At 37.9% G+C, this 22280-nt stretch overlaps 1 protein-coding gene across 7 annotated transcripts in view; it reads right to left on the bottom strand.

Annotated features, from left to right (window-relative positions):
* erbin (erbb2 interacting protein) overlaps positions 1–22280 on the bottom strand; it is a 136017-nt gene that overhangs the window by 70579 nt on the left and 43158 nt on the right. For all 7 annotated transcript variants that reach the window (XM_069187084.1, XM_069187090.1, XM_069187089.1 and 4 more), the window contains exons 3-4: positions 18887–18961; positions 2307–2504 (exon numbers count right to left, since the gene is read on the bottom strand). In XM_069187084.1, coding sequence (XP_069043185.1) covers positions 2307–2495 — 189 coding nt within the window. In that variant the 5' untranslated portion in view covers positions 2496–2504; positions 18887–18961. The remainder of the gene's footprint in view (positions 1–2306; positions 2505–18886; positions 18962–22280) is intronic.

Here is a 22280-nt window from a genome sequence, read left to right as displayed (position 1 = left end):
ACAAAAGTTTTTGGAACCAACATCCATATATACAGTATAGGCAATGTGCACTTTACAAGGTTTTGGGACTGCTAAGTACAATTGTTACTATGGCCTTTTAATTTGTCACCACAATACAGTGTAACAAAGACCCAAAACATATGGCCAGTGCAATGAATGACTTCTTGGGGGGGGGAAAGTGGAAAATCATAGACTGTCAACTTCCAGATTTATCTGGCAAATTGTACATTTAAAGCACCATGAGCAGCATTTAACATGCTGCAAATATCTGAAGTATGGAACCCTCAAGAACAGGTAAGAATTCAAAGTAGCTGCAGCAAAGCTTTGCAACTGAATACACAAAGAATCAGATGAGCTCTATGGGTTGCAGACCAAAAGTTGACTTTTAAACTCTAAAATGTACTTGAATGTGAATGAGCCTTCTTACAATCACTTGACATCAAATGATTGAACACAAAGCATGGTTTTGTCCTAATATGACCAAATGTATGCATGGGATAGCAAAAAAATAGGTCTATATCATATTGAACGTATTCACATTAATATGATCCCAGACACAAATTGTAAAGGAAAAATAATATTTACTTTGCTTTCCCAGTATGTCTGTAGTTCACTATATACATGCGTGTAGTACTTTCAACAGAAATGCAGAGAACTTTCCTGGACAGAAAGCACCAGTCACACTAGTTTCCAAATAATACACTGCCTCACTGATTAAATCTATATGCATGAACTGCAATTAAAATTCAAAGAAAACCAAGCAGAACCACCTTGAAAAGTGTCCTTTCATAACAGAGGTTAATCTCCCTAAGGACGCTGAATGCAGAATTTCAATGTATAGATTTCACACTTATCCCCAAACCACCCAGCATGGCGCTGAAGCCACTCTTATTTGACGTCTTTGAAGTGGCAACATGGGAATCTATAAATGTTTCCTCACTTGCCTGCTGTAAATGCATGATCCATCACAGCTCGGAATAGAAGACCTTGAAATCACTGACTTTAAAATGTCTTCATAATATTCAAACTACATTAACATGGTAATATCAACAGCAAAATGACCACAATCAAAGTGGCTTGTGATCTTTATTTTAAAAAAAGCTTCTACATCTAGAAGCTATATTACTGAAATATATTTGCACTGAGACTTAATTCACTACTGTACTGGATTTAAGAAGTGAAGGTTCTTTCGGTCCTGTAGATTCACGGGAATTTTTACAAAAACACAGCTGGCAAATTAATGATTGGTAAGAAAGTGCTTCCAGAAATATAATTTGGAAATTAAAATGGATAGTTGTAAGCTAAGAAAAAAAAATAGAAAGCACTTAGCAGACTCTGTGTACTATTGAATGTACTCACCTAAACATGCACTGCTTTTAACATGTTTGTTTAGGGGCTAAAGGTGTCAACTGATAAGATTCAAGTTCAAACTGAAGTATCTTTCTCAAAGCTCCAGAAGCTGTCAAACAAATATTTGCTTTGCCTATCTTATCCTTACTTTTAGCTTTACACAATTAATGGATTTAATGGCTGTTGTTCCAGCACTGTCCCGACAACGGAAAATGGAGTTGTGCTTTATTTTCCTTGACATTTTAACAAAGGAAATTGAAAAATAACATATATCCATAAGATCTTTTCATTCAGGATGTGATTCTGATTCACTAAAGAAAAAGAGTGCTACCATATTGAAATTAACAACCTATGACACACCATGTAATATATTTCCAACAAAACACCAAGCGCAGAATAGAGCTCACAACATTCTCTGGCAGCTTAGCCTTCTGTATTAGGTTCTGAATAACAGAGACAGGCAGAAGGTTCATATTAACATCACAGATATTAGTATTATATAACTGCCACTTTGTAGTGATTTTTTTAATATACTAAGGCTTTTTACTTCAGGATTTGAACTTGCAGAAGAAGTTCAAAAGTAGCAAAGTTCACACAAAGCGATTTTTGTTTTGCTTTGTCTTTGGTGACATTATATTAATGTCTTTGGTGGTATTATATTAAAGTTACATTAAAAAGTACTGCTTTATTAAAAGTTTGTATTGTTCTTCAACCTACATACGTTTTGCTAAAGTCCTGAAAAACATCCAAGTTAAGCGGAAGTGAGTTTAAAAGTGGGAAAAGGATGTGCTTTTTTAAATAAAAAGTACTGTTGGGAGTCTGGAACCCTGAAAGCCTGATACCCTGTTTTTTTTTCAAGAAAGGGCTAGCTGGCGTTCTGAAAATTGTTGAGTTTCTAAACAAGTTAGCTGGACCAGGTGGCCTCCTCTTGCAAATCTGTTAATGTTCGGAGTTACCTTGGGCAGCTCCTCAATCTGGTTGGCATCTAAGTACAGCTCCTCCAAGGTCTTCTCATAGTTGAAGATCTCCTTAGGCACCTGCTCCAGGCTGCAGTGGGAGTAGTCCAGCGCCGTGACAGACTCCTCCTCCCCTCGCAGGCAGCGGCACGGCACCAGCCGCACAAACAAGCTCCTCTTCGTCGACATCGTCAGGCACTGCGGGGAGGAGAAGGGCACGGTGAGGGCGGGGGGGCACCCAGTTGACAGCTATCTACAGCTTTGAAAGTGTGTGTAGTCAAGAAGCTAAACACACCTTATCTGTTACCCTCAGCCCCTCAGCATGCACAAAGGCAACGCAGCCAAGGAAGCAGGTTTATAAAACAAGCGCCAGCGTCGCACAAGGAAAACAATTCTAGAATAAGCAGCTTCTTCGTGTGCGTGCAGTTTGTATTTGCATTTTCAGTAAAAGGATTTTTTTCTGTCCATGATAAGCATTAAATGTAGTGTCAAATGATTTTTGCAACGAAGCCAGATTTTATTCTATCAAAAAGAGCTTTGAAACCTGCTTTACTTCTTGTTGTGAACGCAAGTCTGAGCAGGAAGTTTTGTTAACCACTTTCCTTTATCGGTGACGCAAGTGTGAGCTGCAGAGATACCAAGTTAAATATTTAACATGGGAAATCACAGAATCCTATTCCTAACAATCCAATTTTAGAAACAGCAGGTTCTTCAAGAATCCTACTAACAAAACCATGAAAATAACATTCCCACAGGTGGACTGTTTACTGAAGTGATTTATATCATCAAGACTTGACCATCACTGCTTTACCCAGACAAAATCATGGCATCAGCTATGAATTCCTAGTCAAACAGGGGATTGTCTAAAATACCTCAAAAACAACAATTCCTGAAAGGAACCCCAACTTTTTTTAAGGTTATGATGAGATCTCGGCAAGTTCAACTTGGAAAGCAAATCTGTCCCTAGGACCATCACACCACAAGAAGGTTCAATGAACGTTTCCCCAAAAAATCTTGGGAAAAGAACCAAATTCTCCAGAACTGAAAAGGATTTCTCTCTGGGCATAGTGCAGAGTTGTTTAGGAAGATGAACTCTAGAGACATCCTCTATCAATATTAACTTGGATCAGCAGCTTCAACCTGTTCTACAGGACTTAAGTGTGCTCCAGAGTACTGAAAAAGCCTGTGATAGAGAAAACCACTAGAGGAGGAAAGCCACAAGACACACAAACAGGAGTTAACAGAATGTCACAGTCCACTTGACTTGCTAACATATGCACATGTGTGAAAATTCTCCAATGCACTTGCATTGCACCTGTTCCTCCCTGCATTTATGCGATCCATTTCAGGCACCATTCAACCTGTGCTTTCTTCTTACCCTTTGTGCGAAAGAAAAACTCTGCACTTTCAGAATGACAGTCAGTCACAATACTGTTTTCCTCTCCATCATCAGGGGGAGAGTTTCAAAGAAAATATAAAACGTAAGATGGGGCAAAGATCAATCAGATGAAAGGAATCACACTAGAGAAAACTGCTTACATGTAAATCTGTTATATTAAAGACAAATTGGTTTGCTTCTCCTTAATTTGCTGGTAATAAAGTGCCTGTTTTTTAATCCTTATAGTTTCCAATTTCTACCTGTTAATTATCCAACCCATTCTAATTTGTACAGCACCAACTGTAAGTCAATACTGGAGCAACAGTTAAGGACTGCTGCAAATGAAACATATGAAGAAACAGAAATCTTTTATATTTAATAATCCCCATTAGCACTAATGTAACAGTGTATTGGAAAGAGTACAATTTGATGTGCTTAAGTGATAAAAGGCTGTGACAGAATTCGAGTCCAACCCATTCAATATTATGAACGTTATCACAGCTCATGGCTGTTTCCCAGTACCTCACCCAAAGTGGTAATACAGCTAAGAGATGGCAGACGTGGCTTAAATACCACGAATAAAAAGCAACCTTATTAATAGTCATAAAATGAACTACATAACTAAATCTAGTCAAATGATACAAAGCAGATTATATTAGGGTATGTTTCTAAAAATTGTACCATGTTGTGGCTCACCCATATGAATAACTGAATTAAAGTTATTGCTAATAATTCTTCCCATGTGCACCTGATATTCCTCAGGCAGGTTTAGTTAGATACACCTTTTTGTTATTGTAACTGCTGGTTTCAGAGTCACCTGTATATGTTATTTACCTTAAAAATACAAAAGAGGCTAATAACTTCTTATTGGATTTTCTGTGAAACTGTAGGGCTCTGAATTGCGGTGACTGTGAGGTACTATGCTAACAGAACTGATTTCCGCTCAGTTTGGATGAAAAACCAGCTGGGGCTGGCTACACCCTCTTACATTAAGACTGTCTTGATGAAGTACCCAGAGATTTTTGCCATAAAACAAACTAGAGTGTATCTAGGGTACATCATTTTTTATTTTCAATGGAGGCAATTAAAAAGATGGGGTGCTTGAGACTAAGTCTAGAGGACTGTTCGTTTTAGGTCCACTGTTTTCATGCAGCAGAATAGCACGACCATGAAATTAAACAAAAGCCTTCTACTCGGCGTGATCACGGAAAAAAAAAACTAGCGAAAAACAAAACCCTTGCATGGCCTTGAATTTTGAATGAAAATGAATATATATGAACATCAATAAAGTGGAACACAGCTTGATTGCAGCCAAACCATTGTTTTCACTTTGTGCAGTCTACTTTGCACAGAAAGTAAGAAATTTCTTGTACTATCACAAAGAAATAGTCAAATATTGCATCTGTTTTTCCACCCATTTTGTAACTGCTTTAGCCAGTACAGGTTCACGGGGCAGTCTGAGCCTGTCCCAGGAAGCAACAGTAGCAAGGCAGGGTACACCCTGGACAGGATGCCAGTCCCTCACAGGGCCAATCTTCCCAGAAGCCCGTTATCCTAACAGTATTCTTTGAACTGTGCACTTCATGGGAGTAAAAGGCAGGAAACCCATACAAACTCCACGCAGACTGCATCCCAGGAATTGAACCCAAGGCCCTGGTGTTATGCGGCAGAAATGCTAACTACTGTACCACCGTTCCACCCAAGTCAAATATTCTTTCACTTTAATATAGCTTTTTCCCATTTTTTGCCAAAGGAAAAAAAGGCTTATTACATTTATTATAAGACCATTGGAAAGGTTACAACCTAGAAGAGGTTGGCTTGATTACTAGATTATTGATCCAAGGATCTCATCGGGCCATTCCCTGAAACAATCTCAGCTTATCCTTGCAATAAGAATCAAACCAGCAATTAAAGAAGCTGTTCAATAATTTAAACCTACAGTGAGATTTGAAGGAAAGAATTGCACATTTTTTTAAAGCTGAGAAATAGCAAGAGCCAAGCAGTGAAAGCATCACAGAAGATAGAAATTGATCACAACAGTAATGAATAGCTGCTGAGTTTCATGCAACTGCACGCATATTTACACAAGACTTCAATTTCTCCAATATTCATTGTCCCTAAAGATATATAGCTGGAAAACCATGTTTACTGCATGTCCCACTTCCATCAGAATTGTAAATAGAACTGGGGTATTAACATTATGCTGGTACTTAAGCATTTCGCATTTTCTTTGTACTGACAATAAGGGAATCAATCTGAACACAGTACAACTCTCATGACCATGCCACAACAAATTTGGGAATCTTACTGCAAGTCCCTTCATTTTGCTGTATGCTTGGAACAAGGACCCAGCGTTTCAAGTATCATGCTGTTGCACCCAGGAAAGATTATTGACAGGGAATGAATGCCACGGCTAAATCTATAGTTCTGCTGGAATGTCTATAATATTCAAGTTGTTTCTCTTTTTAAAAAGTGCGTACCTTTTCAAGCAGTTAACCTGGAAAGTCTTCGATGAGCAGCTCAATGCATTTTGAATGCGTTTTACATGGGCTAGCAAAACATTCTCTAAGGAGAACAATCCCTATGTGCTTGCTGGTTGACATTAAATGAACAACATACAAAAATAATTACAAAAATAATGTTTTGAGGCATCAGCAGTTGACAGCATTCATGGTGTCCTCTTTTTGACCTATATCCAAGCTTATACCAAGAAAAGTAAAAGCACCAAAATAGCTAAAATTAAAATTTGAATCACTGTGGAGAAAGATTTGTTTTTAGCAAAATGGGGGGTAGTATACTACTGCAATAGTTTGCAACACACAGGTTTTAGGACTGTTTAGGGGACGGCTAATTTCAAAGGAACTGCGTCACACACAGCCAGGCTGCAACACCACCAGCTCAGCACTTAGACCACAAGACACAGTTGCAAATTTCTACTTTTATAGCATCACAACACTCACGCAAGGTCAGAAGTTCAGCTATCTTACGACTATCTCCACTCTGCCAAGAACACTCTGAACTGCTACCCTTAAATCCAGGTTAAACAGTTAAAAACTCGCCGTATTCTTGTATTTGATTTGGATTTTGGATTTAAAACCACTATTTATAAAAAACAAAAGCCTACATCCTTTTTACCCACGTGAAAAAAACAAGGTTTCAAATGTATAAAAATCTTTTAAAACAGCACGTAGTTGGGAGACCAAAATGGGTAGTGAAATTGTAGCAAAAGGAAGTTCTACTATGGTCAGAGAAGATGAACTATTCTTCAAAATGCCACTTTCATGTTACAATAGGCAGAATTATTCATTTTGATAAATATTTGTCTTATGTTGGGTGGCCTTTAACATCATTAAACAGCAAAGACAAGCCCAGGACAATGCAGTGTTTGGCAACAATGAAAAGGTTCTGTTCTGTGCAGATTTTCCAATTCTAAAACTAAAAGCGTCCATTTTAGTGAACAATCACAGACAGTATTATAAGCCTTACATCCAACAACGCTTCAAGCATGTTTTCCAAACAAAGAGACATTCCTTAGTTTATTGCAACCTTTTTCCTATCCACTGAAAGTATTAGCTGTGGTTCAGTTGTTTAGAAAAGCACAAAGCAAATATCTGAAGTCTTTTGCCTCTTAAGCAGATTCAATGTATTGAATGTGGGCGACTCAGCAGCAATTTTAACAAATGTACTCCATTTAATGTACAAGCAACCTTTAGGAAGGATAATCTAATTTCTTTATAGCAAATTACCGAAAGCCAGGAAATTACCTGGATAAAATCCCAAAACACCCACTTAACATTCAGCTTTAATATTTATTTTCACCTTTCTACTGCAAAAGGTTCTGCCCAAGATTTAGGTGAGCAGTGAAGACAGTATTCTGAATTTAGGTCCTCCTTCATGAAAGGGTCTTTTGCAATAAGGTGCATTTTAAATATGGGGTTATCATTATGAAGTTTATTGCTTAATCTTTTGTGAATGAGCTCCTTAGATCCCAGTATTAAAAATGTTAGTTTAATTTGAACAAAAACACACTTGACATAGTCAATAAAGATTATTTTTTTTTAATGTAGGATACCATTCTATACATTTTAATATTCATTGCATTACAAAACAGAAGCTGAATAAAGTCAGTTGCCACTTGTCATAAAGTCAGTTATCACACGAAGTAAATTGTCATGTTAAAAATCTACTGGGTTCTTTAATATCAGCAGCAGTATCAAAGCTACAGAACACAGATAAACCTCGCATCTGAGCCTGAGTGTCTCAATAAAGTACAGGGAAGTGAAAAGCCATCTGGACTTAAAAATACTGTTAACATTTTTAGGGTTTTTTTTTTACAAGGACATGATGAAAAATGCAGTAACTTAACATAAAATTACATATTCTCGGTTGGTTTTTGCAAAACAGTGGAGGGTTTGAGAGAGAGAGAAAATATCCTGTGAAGTGAAAGAAAAAAAACAGGAAAGACAGTTTAGCATTATGACAGACAAATAAAGCTTTAAGGTAAAAGAAGTGCTAACCAGGAGAAGGTTCAGAGCTGGGTGGTAGCATGACCTGTCTTAATCCTGAGTCCCCTGCAGCAGTACTCAGGCTGCCTACTCACTGCCACAACAACCACCTTTAGGTAAACGTGTTTATCAGCTGGCTCTGGGGCAGGAGATCTGGTCTGCAGAGTTTCTCTCTGGCTGTTCGTGCACCATTTTATCATCATTTTATTTTGCTGTTCCAGTGTAAAATCAGTCACCATTGTCTGAATGGACTACCACATAACACAGCAACATAAAGGAAATGTTGACGCAAGGTTATCATATTAAGAGCCACTAATGGGACAGATCTCTGGTCAACATACTGCACTGCTCATAATTTACTCACTCGTGAGGAGGCTGACTTTCTCAACAGCTATAGCCCTTCCGGGGCCTAATTAACAGCAGCAAAGGCTCCGGTGCTGCTGCACTGAGCAAAAACAGCTCAGATGCTGCAGCTGAAGTAACATCCTCTAATAAACACCTCTAATGTGGCCACTCTAATATGTGGCCACATGTAGCTCAAAACCAGTTACACTGGTAGGTTGGAGAAGCCCGAATACCTTAGCTATGTTGTTTCTGCTCATTTTCTGGAAGCATTTGTGACTTTTCCCCGGGGACTGGAGTGCTGGATGACAAATACTTCTCATGATATACTAGCACTTCTGTATTTTGCCAATTGTTACATACTTTCTTTGCAAGAAGGTCTCATTTATAACCTCTCTCAAAAGTTTGCAAGCCTTCTTTTCAGTTATTTTATGCTCCAGATCAAACAAATTCAAACAATATTCTTAAAGGTGAAAACACTCTATTGTTTCTTGTTTTTTAAACACCCGAAGTGTCTTTTCTGCTATACTGCGTGTATCTAGGTAACAAAGCATTTGATAGCAAAAAAAAGAACATCAAAAGCAATAGCAAAAAACAAATGACTAACAAGTTGTTGCATCTTGGATATTTAATATCCAATTGCTATGGAAAACAACTAGTTCAGCTATGTATACCCTTCCTGGTAAACAAACAAGGATTGTGAAATGCCTTGTTAAGTACATGAAGGGTTAAAGTAGTTCTGAGCAGCTCAGATTTATTGCCTTTCCTTCCATACTGATCCCAGGCAGCCCTTCCTGTCGGATGGCAAATCCCACAGGTCACTGCCTTTTCCATGACTACTGTTGGCAGGGCTTCACTGCGTCTCTGCTGACGAAGATACAACGTAACTTACCAGTTAATGGTGCAAGTAGTATCCCTCACCATTATTTGCTTACATAACCGAATACTTAAATGATCATTTTAACATATACAGTTCTCAGAAAACTGTCCGTAAGTCATAAACATATCCATATTGTCTATAGGGGATTCTAAATTATTTGTAATGCTGAGTCTCAACACAAGCAAAACAGTTCAGAGAGGAATGCTTCCTACCTGGCATACAGCACCCAGGCACTGTATTAGTGCTGAATCGCTGGAGAAATTCAGGGCATTATAATGCACTCTGTAAAGAACTCAATATTATTTAAAAACTATCTTCATATGATTTAAAATAAATCTAAAATATTATTTGAAAAGACACATCTAAAGCAATACGTTCAGTAAAAAAGGTACAGGGCGATAGCTTCAGAGGGAAAAAAAAAATCACAGTTTTCTGCTACAGACTGCTTCCGCCCTCCCCATGGCTAATAATTTAACATCTGTTCAGGTAAACCTCAAACCTTTTACTGCAGTGAAATTCCTAAATATTTATTTCAGGCAGAATGTGACATTTTGATTGTGATAAACAGCAGATTTCTAACAATTACTTTATACCGTACATTCCTAAACATTACATCCAACCAGCCTATAGTGGGATTAAAACTGTTAAACATTTCAGTAGTTTATGTATTCAGAAACAATATAAAAGTAAACACAAGGTTGCCATACTACCCAGAGAAGTTACCTCCATAGTCACTAGTTGCAAAAGTAAGGAAAATACCAAATGGCAATCTTTGAAGGCTGAGGCACAGGTTGAGTGCGGAGTAGTAACAAATAATTCCCTCAGCACTAGTTGGCTTTCTCCCAGACCGAGACCTAGGAAATATGACTTTGAGTTAGAAAGAACGTTTCCCAGGTTCCCAGAGAAGCCTATAGGAATCCTTGTACAGAACACAGTGGCATGAAAGTCTTATTCACCACTGGTCTGCCATCTGACAAGGCATGAAATGGAACCCATTTTGCACAAAATCCAGAAACCAATTGGAGAATCAATTAAACAGTATGTACTGTGTGAGGTCTTATCCCTAGTTTGTGAAACCCTTGGTTGACAGAGCATAGCACTAAGTGATGACTGGAAGTGGCCATCTGTTTTTCTTTAATTATTTATTTGGCTGATGCTTTTATCCAAAGTGACTATATTTGTACACATTTATACAACAGGGAAATTATGCTTGACATGTTTTTAAACCCTACCAATGAACTATGACTTTCATTACTAATAGTAAACAGGTCAATAATTTCTGGTCATATTGAAAACTACTCAGTACGTCAAGCAACAGTTCAGTAAGAAAGGAATTGCATTTCCTTAAAACAATACCGAAATAGTTAATTTAGAGGCTCTGTGTAGTTAAAACTGTGAAATTACAAAAAAATATTTCAAGTGCCTTTCTGAAAGTTTGAAAAAGCATAGCTAGGTTCAAAGGAATTATACCGAAGAATTAAAATTGGTTAATACCAAATTAATTCTGGAAATATCTGCCCGAAATTGTAAACATATGGACAAGCCGAATAAAATATCTTCAAATTAACTATCTCTCAAGGCAAAACTGTACAACAAAAAGCTATTCATGATCATTTACATGATAAGGAACATAATGTGCGATGTACCATGCAGTAGACAAACTCCTCCAGAAATCAACTATTTACTGTATATATAATTACATTAAAAACTCAGACCAACTTCTCTTCTTCTTATCAAGTAAACAGACATATGAGTTACTGCAAAATAATTCAAATGGAATTGATTAAAAAGTCACATTTTTAGTATTTGGTTGCTCTTTGTAAAAGACTTCACCAGGCTTTCATGCGGGGATGGCCACAGGCAGACTCTTGAGTCAGCTTCTAAGAATTGGAGAATCGGGCATCTGAAACCAGGAACTCCAGCACTCCTCTCCACTAACTCACCGAGTACTCCGTCCAAAAAAAGTAAACTACAATAAAAGAAACTAGAGGCTGAAGCCTAGGTCAAAGCCTGTGAGCTTGAAAATCTTTATCAGCAGCCAATAGCTAGATCAAAACATATTCCTAAGAACACAGCCAAGTGACATGGAATTCAGATGTAATGTTTTTAACTATGGACAAAAAGTTTTCCTCACACTTAAAAAGAGAAACCTCTCTATGTGGGACTAATCATACACAGATTTACTGTTTAAAGGTTACACCTGTATTAATGTTTTGAGAAAAGGCTTGCTGTGCCATTTAAACTAACAAATGAAATGAACACCTGAATCTGTTATAATCATCCATTTGGCATTATAGTACGATTGTTTACTAAAAAGCAAAGGAAGAAGATTTTCTTAAAGGAAGGTTATGACATTGTGATTAGCACAGCAACCTGTAATACAGATGTTAGGGTTCTGCTGCCACATGTAATCTATCAGTGGTATTTGGAAAAAAATCACCTGACTTCATAACAATAAAACACACTCTCCTGTTACTACATTTTGTCATTATTTCCCTTATATTTGCAATGATGCTTCATCAAATTTCAGATTAAATTTCTCTTTCCACTCTTAAGTTTGTTTTGCCCTTCATGACATTTTAGAATTCAGTAGACTCATACAAATCATGAAGATTAAAAGGCTTTTAAATAACTGCCAGAAGGAAGGCTAGAAATGGGAGATGGTTGTTCAGCTCACTGGTTGCTAGTAGCCAAATGATCTGAGGATCTTATCCAGCTTACTCCTGAATAAACTAAGGATCTCAATTTCAATAACATGGCTGGTAGCTTACACCAGGCTCCCATAATCCTTTGTGTAAAACGTCTGCTTCCTGTCTACGTTTTAAATGCGTTCCCCCTAAGTTCCCACTGGTACCCATTCGTGTTTGACTTTTAATTCTGAAGAAGTCCGCTGTTGAATTGTTACATAGCCTAACCAGTTACTGTCAACAGAGAAAAGAGAAAAGATGTAGAAAACATACAGAAGAAGTAACTACTTCTAGTCTAACAAACAGAATCAGATGAGTGAGTGACTTCCTTGCAGTATAGAAATACTACTTGATCCATAATCTGTCCAGTAAGAAGTGCAGGAATGTTGAGAGATCTTACAGTATTCCAAAAATACTGTAAACTTATACTATATCCTTCTGCACATTTTCTGGAAACTACCTATATATTTGTATTGAAAGGCAGTTCTCTTTATCAGAACTGGCTAAGTTATACTGTGCAGATAGATCGGCAACCATTCAATGACAAATACTTTTATGTTCCTATACCTAATCACCCATGTACTTCATGAGAAAATGACAAAGTGGAGACTACACCTGCTTGCAACAAGACACTGAATTCTAAAGTCCTACTGTATTCTGTACACAACACCTTCCTGTCCTCTGAGCAGTAGCTTAACAGGACTCTCCTGCAAGGCACCAAAGTGCCAAACCTGGATGACCAGCAAGTTAATATGCTAATGATTTAGATTCTGTGCTAAGACAGAGTGCAGTTTTATTAATTAGGTTTAGCAAAAACAACTCAGACCTCAACATTACATAGGTCAAAACCATTTGCCAGATATAGGCCATGTCAACGTTTCAGGTGTCCTTAAACCAGAGTTCAACCCAGGTGTCGCATTTTATCCGGTTAATTCCATGTTAAATGATTCTCCTCAATTAATAAATAATAGAGTCTACAAGTGTAAATGGACAACTTCTGCCCTCTGGAATTAAGTTAGTGTTTCAGTCAGTCAACATGATCCTGTACATCCTGCATACAGAATGCTGATAAACTTTAGAATCCAAGGCCAATCTCATTTTACAAGAATTTACAATTAGAGGACATAAAAAGTTCACTGTTCACATATTTCAACAAAAACGATAAAAACATGAACAAACATCGAAGCATTCACAGCTCCACTAGTTATTCAGGTGGGTCTGTGTGTGAAGATTACCTTTCAGTATTTGATTAAATAAGCAATGTTAACTATTTGTATCCTGTATTACAAGCCCAAATGTGATTTTAAAAGATATAATTCTGTAGAGAAAAATCTTAAGAGGTTCAAACCAAAAAAATAGGAGTAAGGGAACAGAAATTACAAAAAATAATCTGAAGGTTACCTTTCAGTTTAATGAAGATCTGAGCGGAATAAAATCTATAAAAAATATAAGCAAACCTCCATTTAAATACAGATATCTTCCGGCATAGACACTCACACACTATATACATCTCACTGCGCACTCACAGCATCAGCTAACACCACACATAATTCCTAGCAAAGAAACTTTTCAGACTGGACAATAAATCTTCTAGTTCACAGACGTGACTCCCACCAGGCTTGTCAATAAGCGGAGATTCCTTGCCCATGCCGAGTCAAAAGAAACAATAACAGCCTGAGAGTGACTTTGGAACGGACAACCAATTCTTAAATTCCCCACTCATATGCAGATTTCTGTAAGAAGCATATGAAATGTCCTGGCCAGTTCTCATCAGGGGTATCGAATTAAAAAGTCATGCAAGCAGCTCTCTGGCAAGAACATTCTGTCTGGTTTAATTTTCACTGCCTCCCCCCAATCTTTCTGGAAGACAAAAGTAGTTCCCATTATTGGCACTGACCATGCGGTCCACACCTTTTTAATAATTCAGAAAGAGATAGGGTTTTACAGTTGTTCACCTGCTGAACTTCTCCTGTTACCACAGAGGGGGTGGTGCTTGGAAAATCCTGCTCAAAGATTTACTGGGTGGTGGTGTTTTGCACTGTGAGATTTTCAGATTGCCCCTGAAGAGTTTACCATCTGCGTTTGCATATTTGCATATGAATTGTACATTGTTTTCTTGGAACATGAGACAGAGGGGGTGGGAAGGAAAGCCATTCTGCAAGTAATGAGCTCATTCGACATAGCTCTAGTTTAAGACTTCTGCAGTGTTGTCCTCGTTTCACATTTGTCTCATATGACCAGACATGGAAAAATCAATATTATGTCTTTGAATGTCCTGTGAGCCATGCCAGCGTCATCAAAGATCTATCAAATATCACATCTCTGCACAATTTCGTTTCGTAAAAATGCCCTCAGCCCCTGGTCAAAATGTTTGGTCACAGACGAAGCCCCTGCGCTCCAGGAATAACACGTTAGCAGCTCTCTGTGTTTGACAGAGCTCTCTGCTTTATCTAATGTAACCCTGGCTTTTCACAGGCTGACCTCATTCAGTCAGGCACTGAAGCCTCCACGGCTCAGGCTTACTATGCAAGCCACAAGGTGCGTGACCTCCTGCCTGTGATGCAGGCCTTAACTGAGAAACTCGTCAAACAGACAGGAAAACGAAGCAACAGAAGGGTGTCAACAAGACAACACTTACTCTAGGCCTTTTTGGAGAAAGAGAAATGACACTTTTGGAAACAATACAGAAGAATTTGTACTTTAGAGAAGTTGGACTTAAAATACCTTTGTTTTTCTAAGCAAAGTGCCCTTTCCATCTGAATAAGAATGGGCTAGCTTGGGGACAAGATAAAAACACTCTGAGCACTACGGCAAAAGAGACACAATGTTTCAGCAAAGGTCTCTGGGCAGGTTTTCGATACAAGAGTCACATCACCATAAGAGCTTCACAAATATTAATGAACATTCACTCTGTCACTGAAAACAGACTAACAAGGTTTGCTATAGATTAATTTGAGTTTATAATTATTCACATCACGGGACACCATGCTGTCCATCTTCGTTGCCTTCACAAAAATAAAAGTATTGATCAATACTGGAGGAAGAATTAAAAACTGAATGAAATTGAATGCTGGGGATGAATACAAAGCACAGAGAGGTACCACTCAAGAAATCACCCTTTACTAAAAGTGTACCCGAAGACATTGTCTAAATGTACCACACTTGCTTATGTCTCTCAATTCAAGCTGATGAAGTTACTGATATTGGGAAAATTATTTTAAGGTGTCAAGTGTAAACCAGTAGCTAGTTGAAAAGCACAAACAGCAAAGAACAGCAGCATGATTTAATTCAGAAGCTGCATCTCTTAGAACTGCCTGCTAGTTATCCCACAAATTACAATTGCCCACTTTCAACACTTTTACCCAGCTACAAATACAAGATGTAGATACAAATCAAACAACCAATTTTGTAATAAAACAACTGTAGAACTTTTTTTTTTACCCGATGTTGATAGCCACAATGTTTTTTTTTTTCAGCAAAATACACAATTACTAGTTTATACCAAATTTCAGGTGGCACAAGAACATGCTTTTATATTTTGGGGTATCTCCAGACATTGGAAACATGGCTTTATGCAATTTGTTTTTTTCAGAGGGGTAAAATAATCCCTCTGAAAATCAGATGCATCCAGTGTGAGATGGATCATTAGTAAACTGTACAGTCCAAAGCTGACATAAATCAGTGTTCACAGCAGTAAAACACCTTCACTAGACCTTCAATGTAAGAATGTATACATTGTTTTACATAGGTTCATTCTAGTAACTAAACAGAAAATGATTGTGATCTGACAAAAACACATATTAAATGTGTGAACTCTTCAGCTGACAAATTCTTCATTGATGGAGATATTGAGCCTCTTAAATGAATCAGTGCAGTTTGTCTCTGGCATCTTCTGCAGTAGATGTCTATCTTGAAAGCCTCCTTTGTTTGGAGATAATCAGAATCCTCAGACTGCTAAACAGCTGCTTAAATCACAGAAGCATCAATAATATCTAGAGAGCTTCAATTAGCTTTATTCGCAGACCAGTTGTTTTCCAAACTGCACAATTACCCATTAACAAAATAAGCAGAAACAAATTAGAAAAAAAGAAAATGGAGGGTATTAAGCAAAAATAAATGTCTAGTTTTTCACTAGTGGTATGACAATGTCTTTTACTGCAGTCACTCTAGTACTTAAAAGACACCATGTACCTAATTCCCATGAAAAGGCCATTATATATTGGAATAGTGGGAGAATGACCACTTCAGAGATCAAAACCTGGGAATTATATAAATCTCATACTAAATAATCAAGTCTCAGATTATTCTAACAAGGGCACTAAAAAGACTAAATGAACAACTCCAGTTTACATTACCAGTAAATGTTAACCACCAGCCAGACTGGGACACCACAGCCAGCTCGGGACACCACAGCCAGCCCTACACCTACTGAGTCATAAAGCCAAGATACATTTTAGGTACTGTTTTCAGGTGGCAAGCTGTACTTCCAGACAGTGCTGACACAACAGTGACGATGGGCAAATTTCAAATCCGCCATGACAACACAGAGTGGTTTCCTGTGAGGCACACAAACAGCACAGTACTGCTAAGCAGCAGTTCAGAGAGAGAAGTGATTTCCTCACAGCGAGCAGCTAGCATGGTATTGCAGAAAAGTACAACAAAATATTCAGAAGTATGGAGAACTGCAGATACTCTGCTGGTCAATAGGACAGCACAACCTCCCTTACAAAATAATGGTGCCCAGAATGTGGAATTTACATTTTCTGTACAAGAAAAAAAAATATTTGGCCAAGTACAATCCAATACCCTTTCAAAGCTGTGAAAAGGAAGTAACAAGTAAAAAAAGGAAAGTCATTCTTGAAGAATGGGACAGTTCTGAATATTTCCTGTCCGATACAGCAGGTTCTGCCCACTGGTGACAACAATGATCTCCAAATCTTCCCACTGCAGGAAAACTACTCAGAAACAGAACAAGAAAAGGTTTATTCCATACTGAAAAAAAAGAAAACAGTGTCTCTTTTCTTTTCAGCATGGAATAAACCTTTACTTGTTCCTTTGCAGCCTATGCATGCTGATGCAGCTACCTACTTGAACTTCTAAAACTCAAAAATGGTAAGAATAGGGAAGATTCAGAAAGCGATATCTGAGTTATGACAAAGATATGTGCCTTGCCTAGTCAAGATTCTTGACGATTCTTGAAGAACCTTAGTGGTTTTTCGAAAGCAATCAAGGAATGTTAAAATTTCCAGGCAGCAAATACGTTCCCAGTTTAACACAACTGCAAGAAAGATGTAAATTAAATATGAGATTAAACCCAAGTATAAATTGCATCCCTGCATTGAATTTCAGATCACTTTAATGTAGCCACAATCACAAACAAAAGCAAGGGGGGAAACAGCAGTTTTCTGAGAGACACAGCTAGATAAACTTTATAAAAGCCTAAAGAAAGACTGTATTCCACAGACAATCCACTAAACCTAACAAATTCCAAACTTATGTAGTTTTCATATGGGCACAGTTCCAAAACTTATTTCCTCATTCTGTACATCCAAGCCATGATGAGATGCAGGCAGCATTGACATTGAACAGAGGAATGTGGAGTGCTGACTGTTGATAACAAAAACTGAATTACGATCTCCTTGCTGTTTCTCTTCTTCAGCAGGACTGTATAAGTGTTGTCAGGCCATTAGGCCTTAGGTTTGTCTAAGGTCTAAACTATGCAGAAACTCAAAAGTTAAAAAAAAGTCTAGGAGATGTCCAATCAAGTTAGTCTTATAAGTCATCTGATTCTAAAATTTCATACTTGATGATCAGTTTCATTGTGCCCAAGTCTTTCTAAATTGGTGATGTAACTATGGCCTGTAAAATCTGAACGATCTGGAGTTCTCCAGACTGCAGGGTTTAAAAGCTCCTGATTTAAAGGAGGGGGAACTCAACCAAAATAAGCATAATTACCCTTTTAAAGTGTAAAATGTCAAAAGACAATAGAAACGGCACTAGTCACCCTTAAACCTACTCCTCCCTACCTGTGTTCTGGAGTAATATGTTGTACAGTCAACAGCAGTTTCAGCCCTCCGCAGCAACAGTGGGGAGAATGAGGTAACAGGTTGGCCATTCTGTGTAGTGTCAACACTGCACTGGGCTGGGCTAGGCCATAAATTCCCCACAGTATTAATGCCATCTGTGAGAGCACAGCTAACTTCCTCTGTAGTACTTTGGTTTTCCCCCACCCCAAATTCTCCTACATGGCAACATGACACACCGTGGGAAACATGATTAGGATTTATTTCAGGCCTTGTCAGCAACAATACTCTTCTTGCGTCCAACCTAGAATTTAATTCATTTCTGATGTACTGGTTCTTATTAGCCAACCTTGTCACTAGACAACTTTTGTCGTAAAAAAAAACAGTCAATACACTTGGGAATACAGATTGTAGTTCAGGACTTTTTCAATGTCCTTCAGAGTCCTTATTTTTTCTGGGAAACTCATATATATATATAGAACCTTATAATGAAGTCTTCTTGAAAAACTAAAGAAAATGAGCAATAGTAAATATGGCACTATTAAACATTACTTCGGGTACACTCACAACCTTTTTACATTCTTAACCAATAACATGGTCAGCACTAACTTACAATATTTGGGAGTTAAGCAATTAAGTTAGTTTACAACTGTTAAATACGGTCTGCTGTGCGGCTACTATTTCACTTGGAAAATGTGATAGAAAGGAATACTGCTGCAGTTCTGATTTAAAATGCAGGAGGTGTTGAGGTCAGGATAGACGAACCTGTAGAGGACGTTCTGCTGGGGCTCACTGGCACCGAATCTGACAAGAGCAAGCTTTGCGGTCCCACACGATGGCCTGACAAAAAAAATGCAAAAGAAAATAATCAAAACTTTGAAACAAATGATTATATGCTGAAAGTTCCTGAACAGGGATAAAGAAATAGCTTCATATCTGTAACGAAAATACCCTTTTTCAAATATTGCAAAGGACTGTATTATGTCTCCCAAAAAGAACTGTTGTCCACAACAGCATTCTGGTATGACAATTATAAAGGCGGCAGATGATACAAGAGCAAATATTCATTACATCAATTACATGTCCTTCAAACCCTCCCAATGAGAACTCCAGTCATGAAGTTTCAAACCTCAACATCAACTTGTTTAAATACAGCAGGTCCCTTTCTCTTTTGCAGCGCTACCTGAGAAGAAACAGCGACATAAACCCCACCTTTCACAAACATCAGCTTGATTTGCATGCAGTTACAAGGGGCAACTTTTTTTTACAGCTGTTACAGATACTGTGTGTATTTCTTGGAAACATGCCAAATGTCAGCCTAGCATGAGCTAGTGCAGTAAACACTGCTAGCAGGCAAAACCCAAGCAGGCACCTACAATGGTCTCCTTTCGTCCAAAATCATTCACTTGTTTATGCTTCTGCAATACAATACCAAGAATAAACAATATGGTAATCTTCATTATGTAAATCCTGATCAAGGATAAGAGCAGAATCCACATTTGAGAAACACTGTTTTTAATAAGCAGATAGTGCTGAACACTGCTCAAGCTGAGAGAACCTTTGAGTCTGGTGTTTTTTCAGTTAATAGCTTTGCGAAGTAATAAACAACTATTACTTAAGGAGGTCACAGAATTGAATTTTTCCTATACTTGTGGAGCTTTTAAAGCTGCCAGTTTTGCCACATTTGCAAGGACTTCAAACAGAGGTTTGAACACTACATTCTTACTGGTTCTGTGGTCAGATGACAACCCAAAAAAACTTTACTTAGCGGGTGCTATGCACAAACTGAGTAAATTTCAAGAGGCATAGATTTTTATCTTTTTAAGTAGACTTCCTCTTTCCTTTATGAGAATACCTACATAATTCTACTTTTACCCCTTTTAAAGATTAATAATGTTAATAAAACTGCACACGCTTTAAATCTCTCTCCAATCTATTTCAACGTGAACTTAAAATACTGTAGAAATAACCACACTGAAAAACACAGAAATATTAGGCTTTTCTCTTTTGAGAAAGAAAAGGTCCTTGTTGTAGAAACGGGCCCCATATTGCCATTAACAAAAATGCCAACACAGTAACATAATTAAAATTGTGATACAACTACTGTCTAAAACCATTGTGCTATTAATATTTCCAGAATGTCACGCGAACTTTGATTGTTTTGATCTTCTTATGTAACCAAGACCATAGCTGGTACATTCCCTGGTAAAAGGTGACGAGGATGAATCACACCCAAGGATTAAAGAGTACCTGCCACAAGTACATGATAACAGCATACTGCACCTACAAGACCTTCAGCACAGCCTCTCCCTGTCATGTCACAAAGTGCAACAGTGAGAATCGTCTGCTTCAGCTCTGCTCCGACATGCATTCTTGCCGTAGTACACAATGCTTCAATTTGCTAACTGGCTTCAATTAGCTCCAGGAAATGAGTACAAATTGGTTAATCAGATTTGGTCACAACTAGTCAAACAATTTCTGACCAGGGCATGCAAATGAAAATACTAAAACATAAAACATGTCGGGTGTCAGATGTTATTTAACAGAAAAAACACAGTGTCAGCATGGTGTCATTTCTGTCAAAAATTTGAATATTTTTTTTTGCTTTTGGGAGAATTTAAGGTACAAGGCTGAGTCAATACCAAGGTATCTTCTCGATGACTTTACATCCTGCTTTTTTCAGCAGTAGGTGATTAGAGGAGACATCCATGCACATTATTGGAGAAATTAATTTACCAATGATCATGGTTAAATTAACTCTCCATCAGTTACAATCTCAAGATGCTCTGAACGTCAATTTCAGTACAGCGCCCAACTGAAAAGGGCAGGAACTTTCATTAAATGAGATTACAATGAACACCCTGTACTCACAGTTTTCAAACGGCACCACCACAAACACTTCCCTTACTTTGGTTGGAGAGCGCATGGACACAGATGACACGAATTTAAACAAAAATGAGGATGGTCAGCAAGGGGAATTAAAGTACACATTAAAAAGGTCTAACACGGTACTGCAAACAGAAGTGTCTTCACATATTGACGTCTTCAGGCCTCAGCTCCGTCTGACTGTTTACAATGCCGTTTGGAAAATCAGTCCTTTTCATATGAGACATCAGTTTTGGTGGTCTCCACCCATCGTTGCGCAAGTTTATTTTCACTTTTCTACTCACAGCAACCTAGATCCTACGTATTGCAGTGCTTTGCTCATAAATGCAAAAGCAATCTCTAAAGCATGCTGTCTGAGAATCAACAACCTGTATGCAGCCTTCAATGCTTTAAAAGTGAAGTTGTATTAAGGATAGTGCACACAGTGCAATGAGAACCAGACGTGGAATCAAACTTTCACAGGACTCGTGTAACAAACGTGCTTTGTCTCCCAATGATCATGCTTTCAGATTGCTATAACATTAAAATGTAATGAACTGCAAAAAGTTTCATACACTTCCAGTGGGAAAATTATGTTTTTACTAAAATAACAAGAAAATTAAATTAGAAAAACAAAGGTCTAATCCTTACAAAGTTGTATAAATATGTTTACTATATCAGTGGACCATCAATAAAGACCTATAGATCCACTGTGCAATTCATTGAAACCCCATCAATACAGAAAGTCTACAAATGATTTTATTAACACTTCTATCCACATCAATTGACAGCAAATTGGTAATCTGTAGAAGATCTGCTAAACACTTACTTTATAGACAAATTACAAAGCATTACTATTTTTGCCTCTGTTGTTTTTGCTCAGATAGCACCCAATCCTGTGCTTCACACAGGATGGGTCCATTTTTCATATTGCCATTCCAAGTAGTAATATTCGTAACTGCCAGTTCTTTTACCCACTCATACAGAAGGTTTCGCCACACAGGAGCAATAAAGCATACATTTTTAAAATACACACATTGTAAATAATGCACTGCCCACTGCTGTGCACTCCTCGGGCACCCGATCCTGTGCTGCTTTCCCTGCTCCCTGTGGAAAGCACACACATATTCCAGTATTATTCAAACAGTCTTTGAGGCAATGAGGCTGCATGTTAATTACTCGAGATTGCAGAGGCAGGTTTTATCAAAGTACAAATCTGGGAACAAACAGGAAAAACAGCTCAAATCAGCATTCCCAACAGTTCAAACACCTGTGTTTATTTTCAAAATGATGA

Source organism: Lepisosteus oculatus, chromosome 3 (genome assembly GCF_040954835.1).
Source record: "Lepisosteus oculatus isolate fLepOcu1 chromosome 3, fLepOcu1.hap2, whole genome shotgun sequence".
Lineage (NCBI taxonomy): Eukaryota > Metazoa > Chordata > Actinopteri > Semionotiformes > Lepisosteidae > Lepisosteus > Lepisosteus oculatus.
Note: the sequence above shows the minus strand (reverse complement) of the source record. Positions and strands in the feature narration are given on the sequence as shown.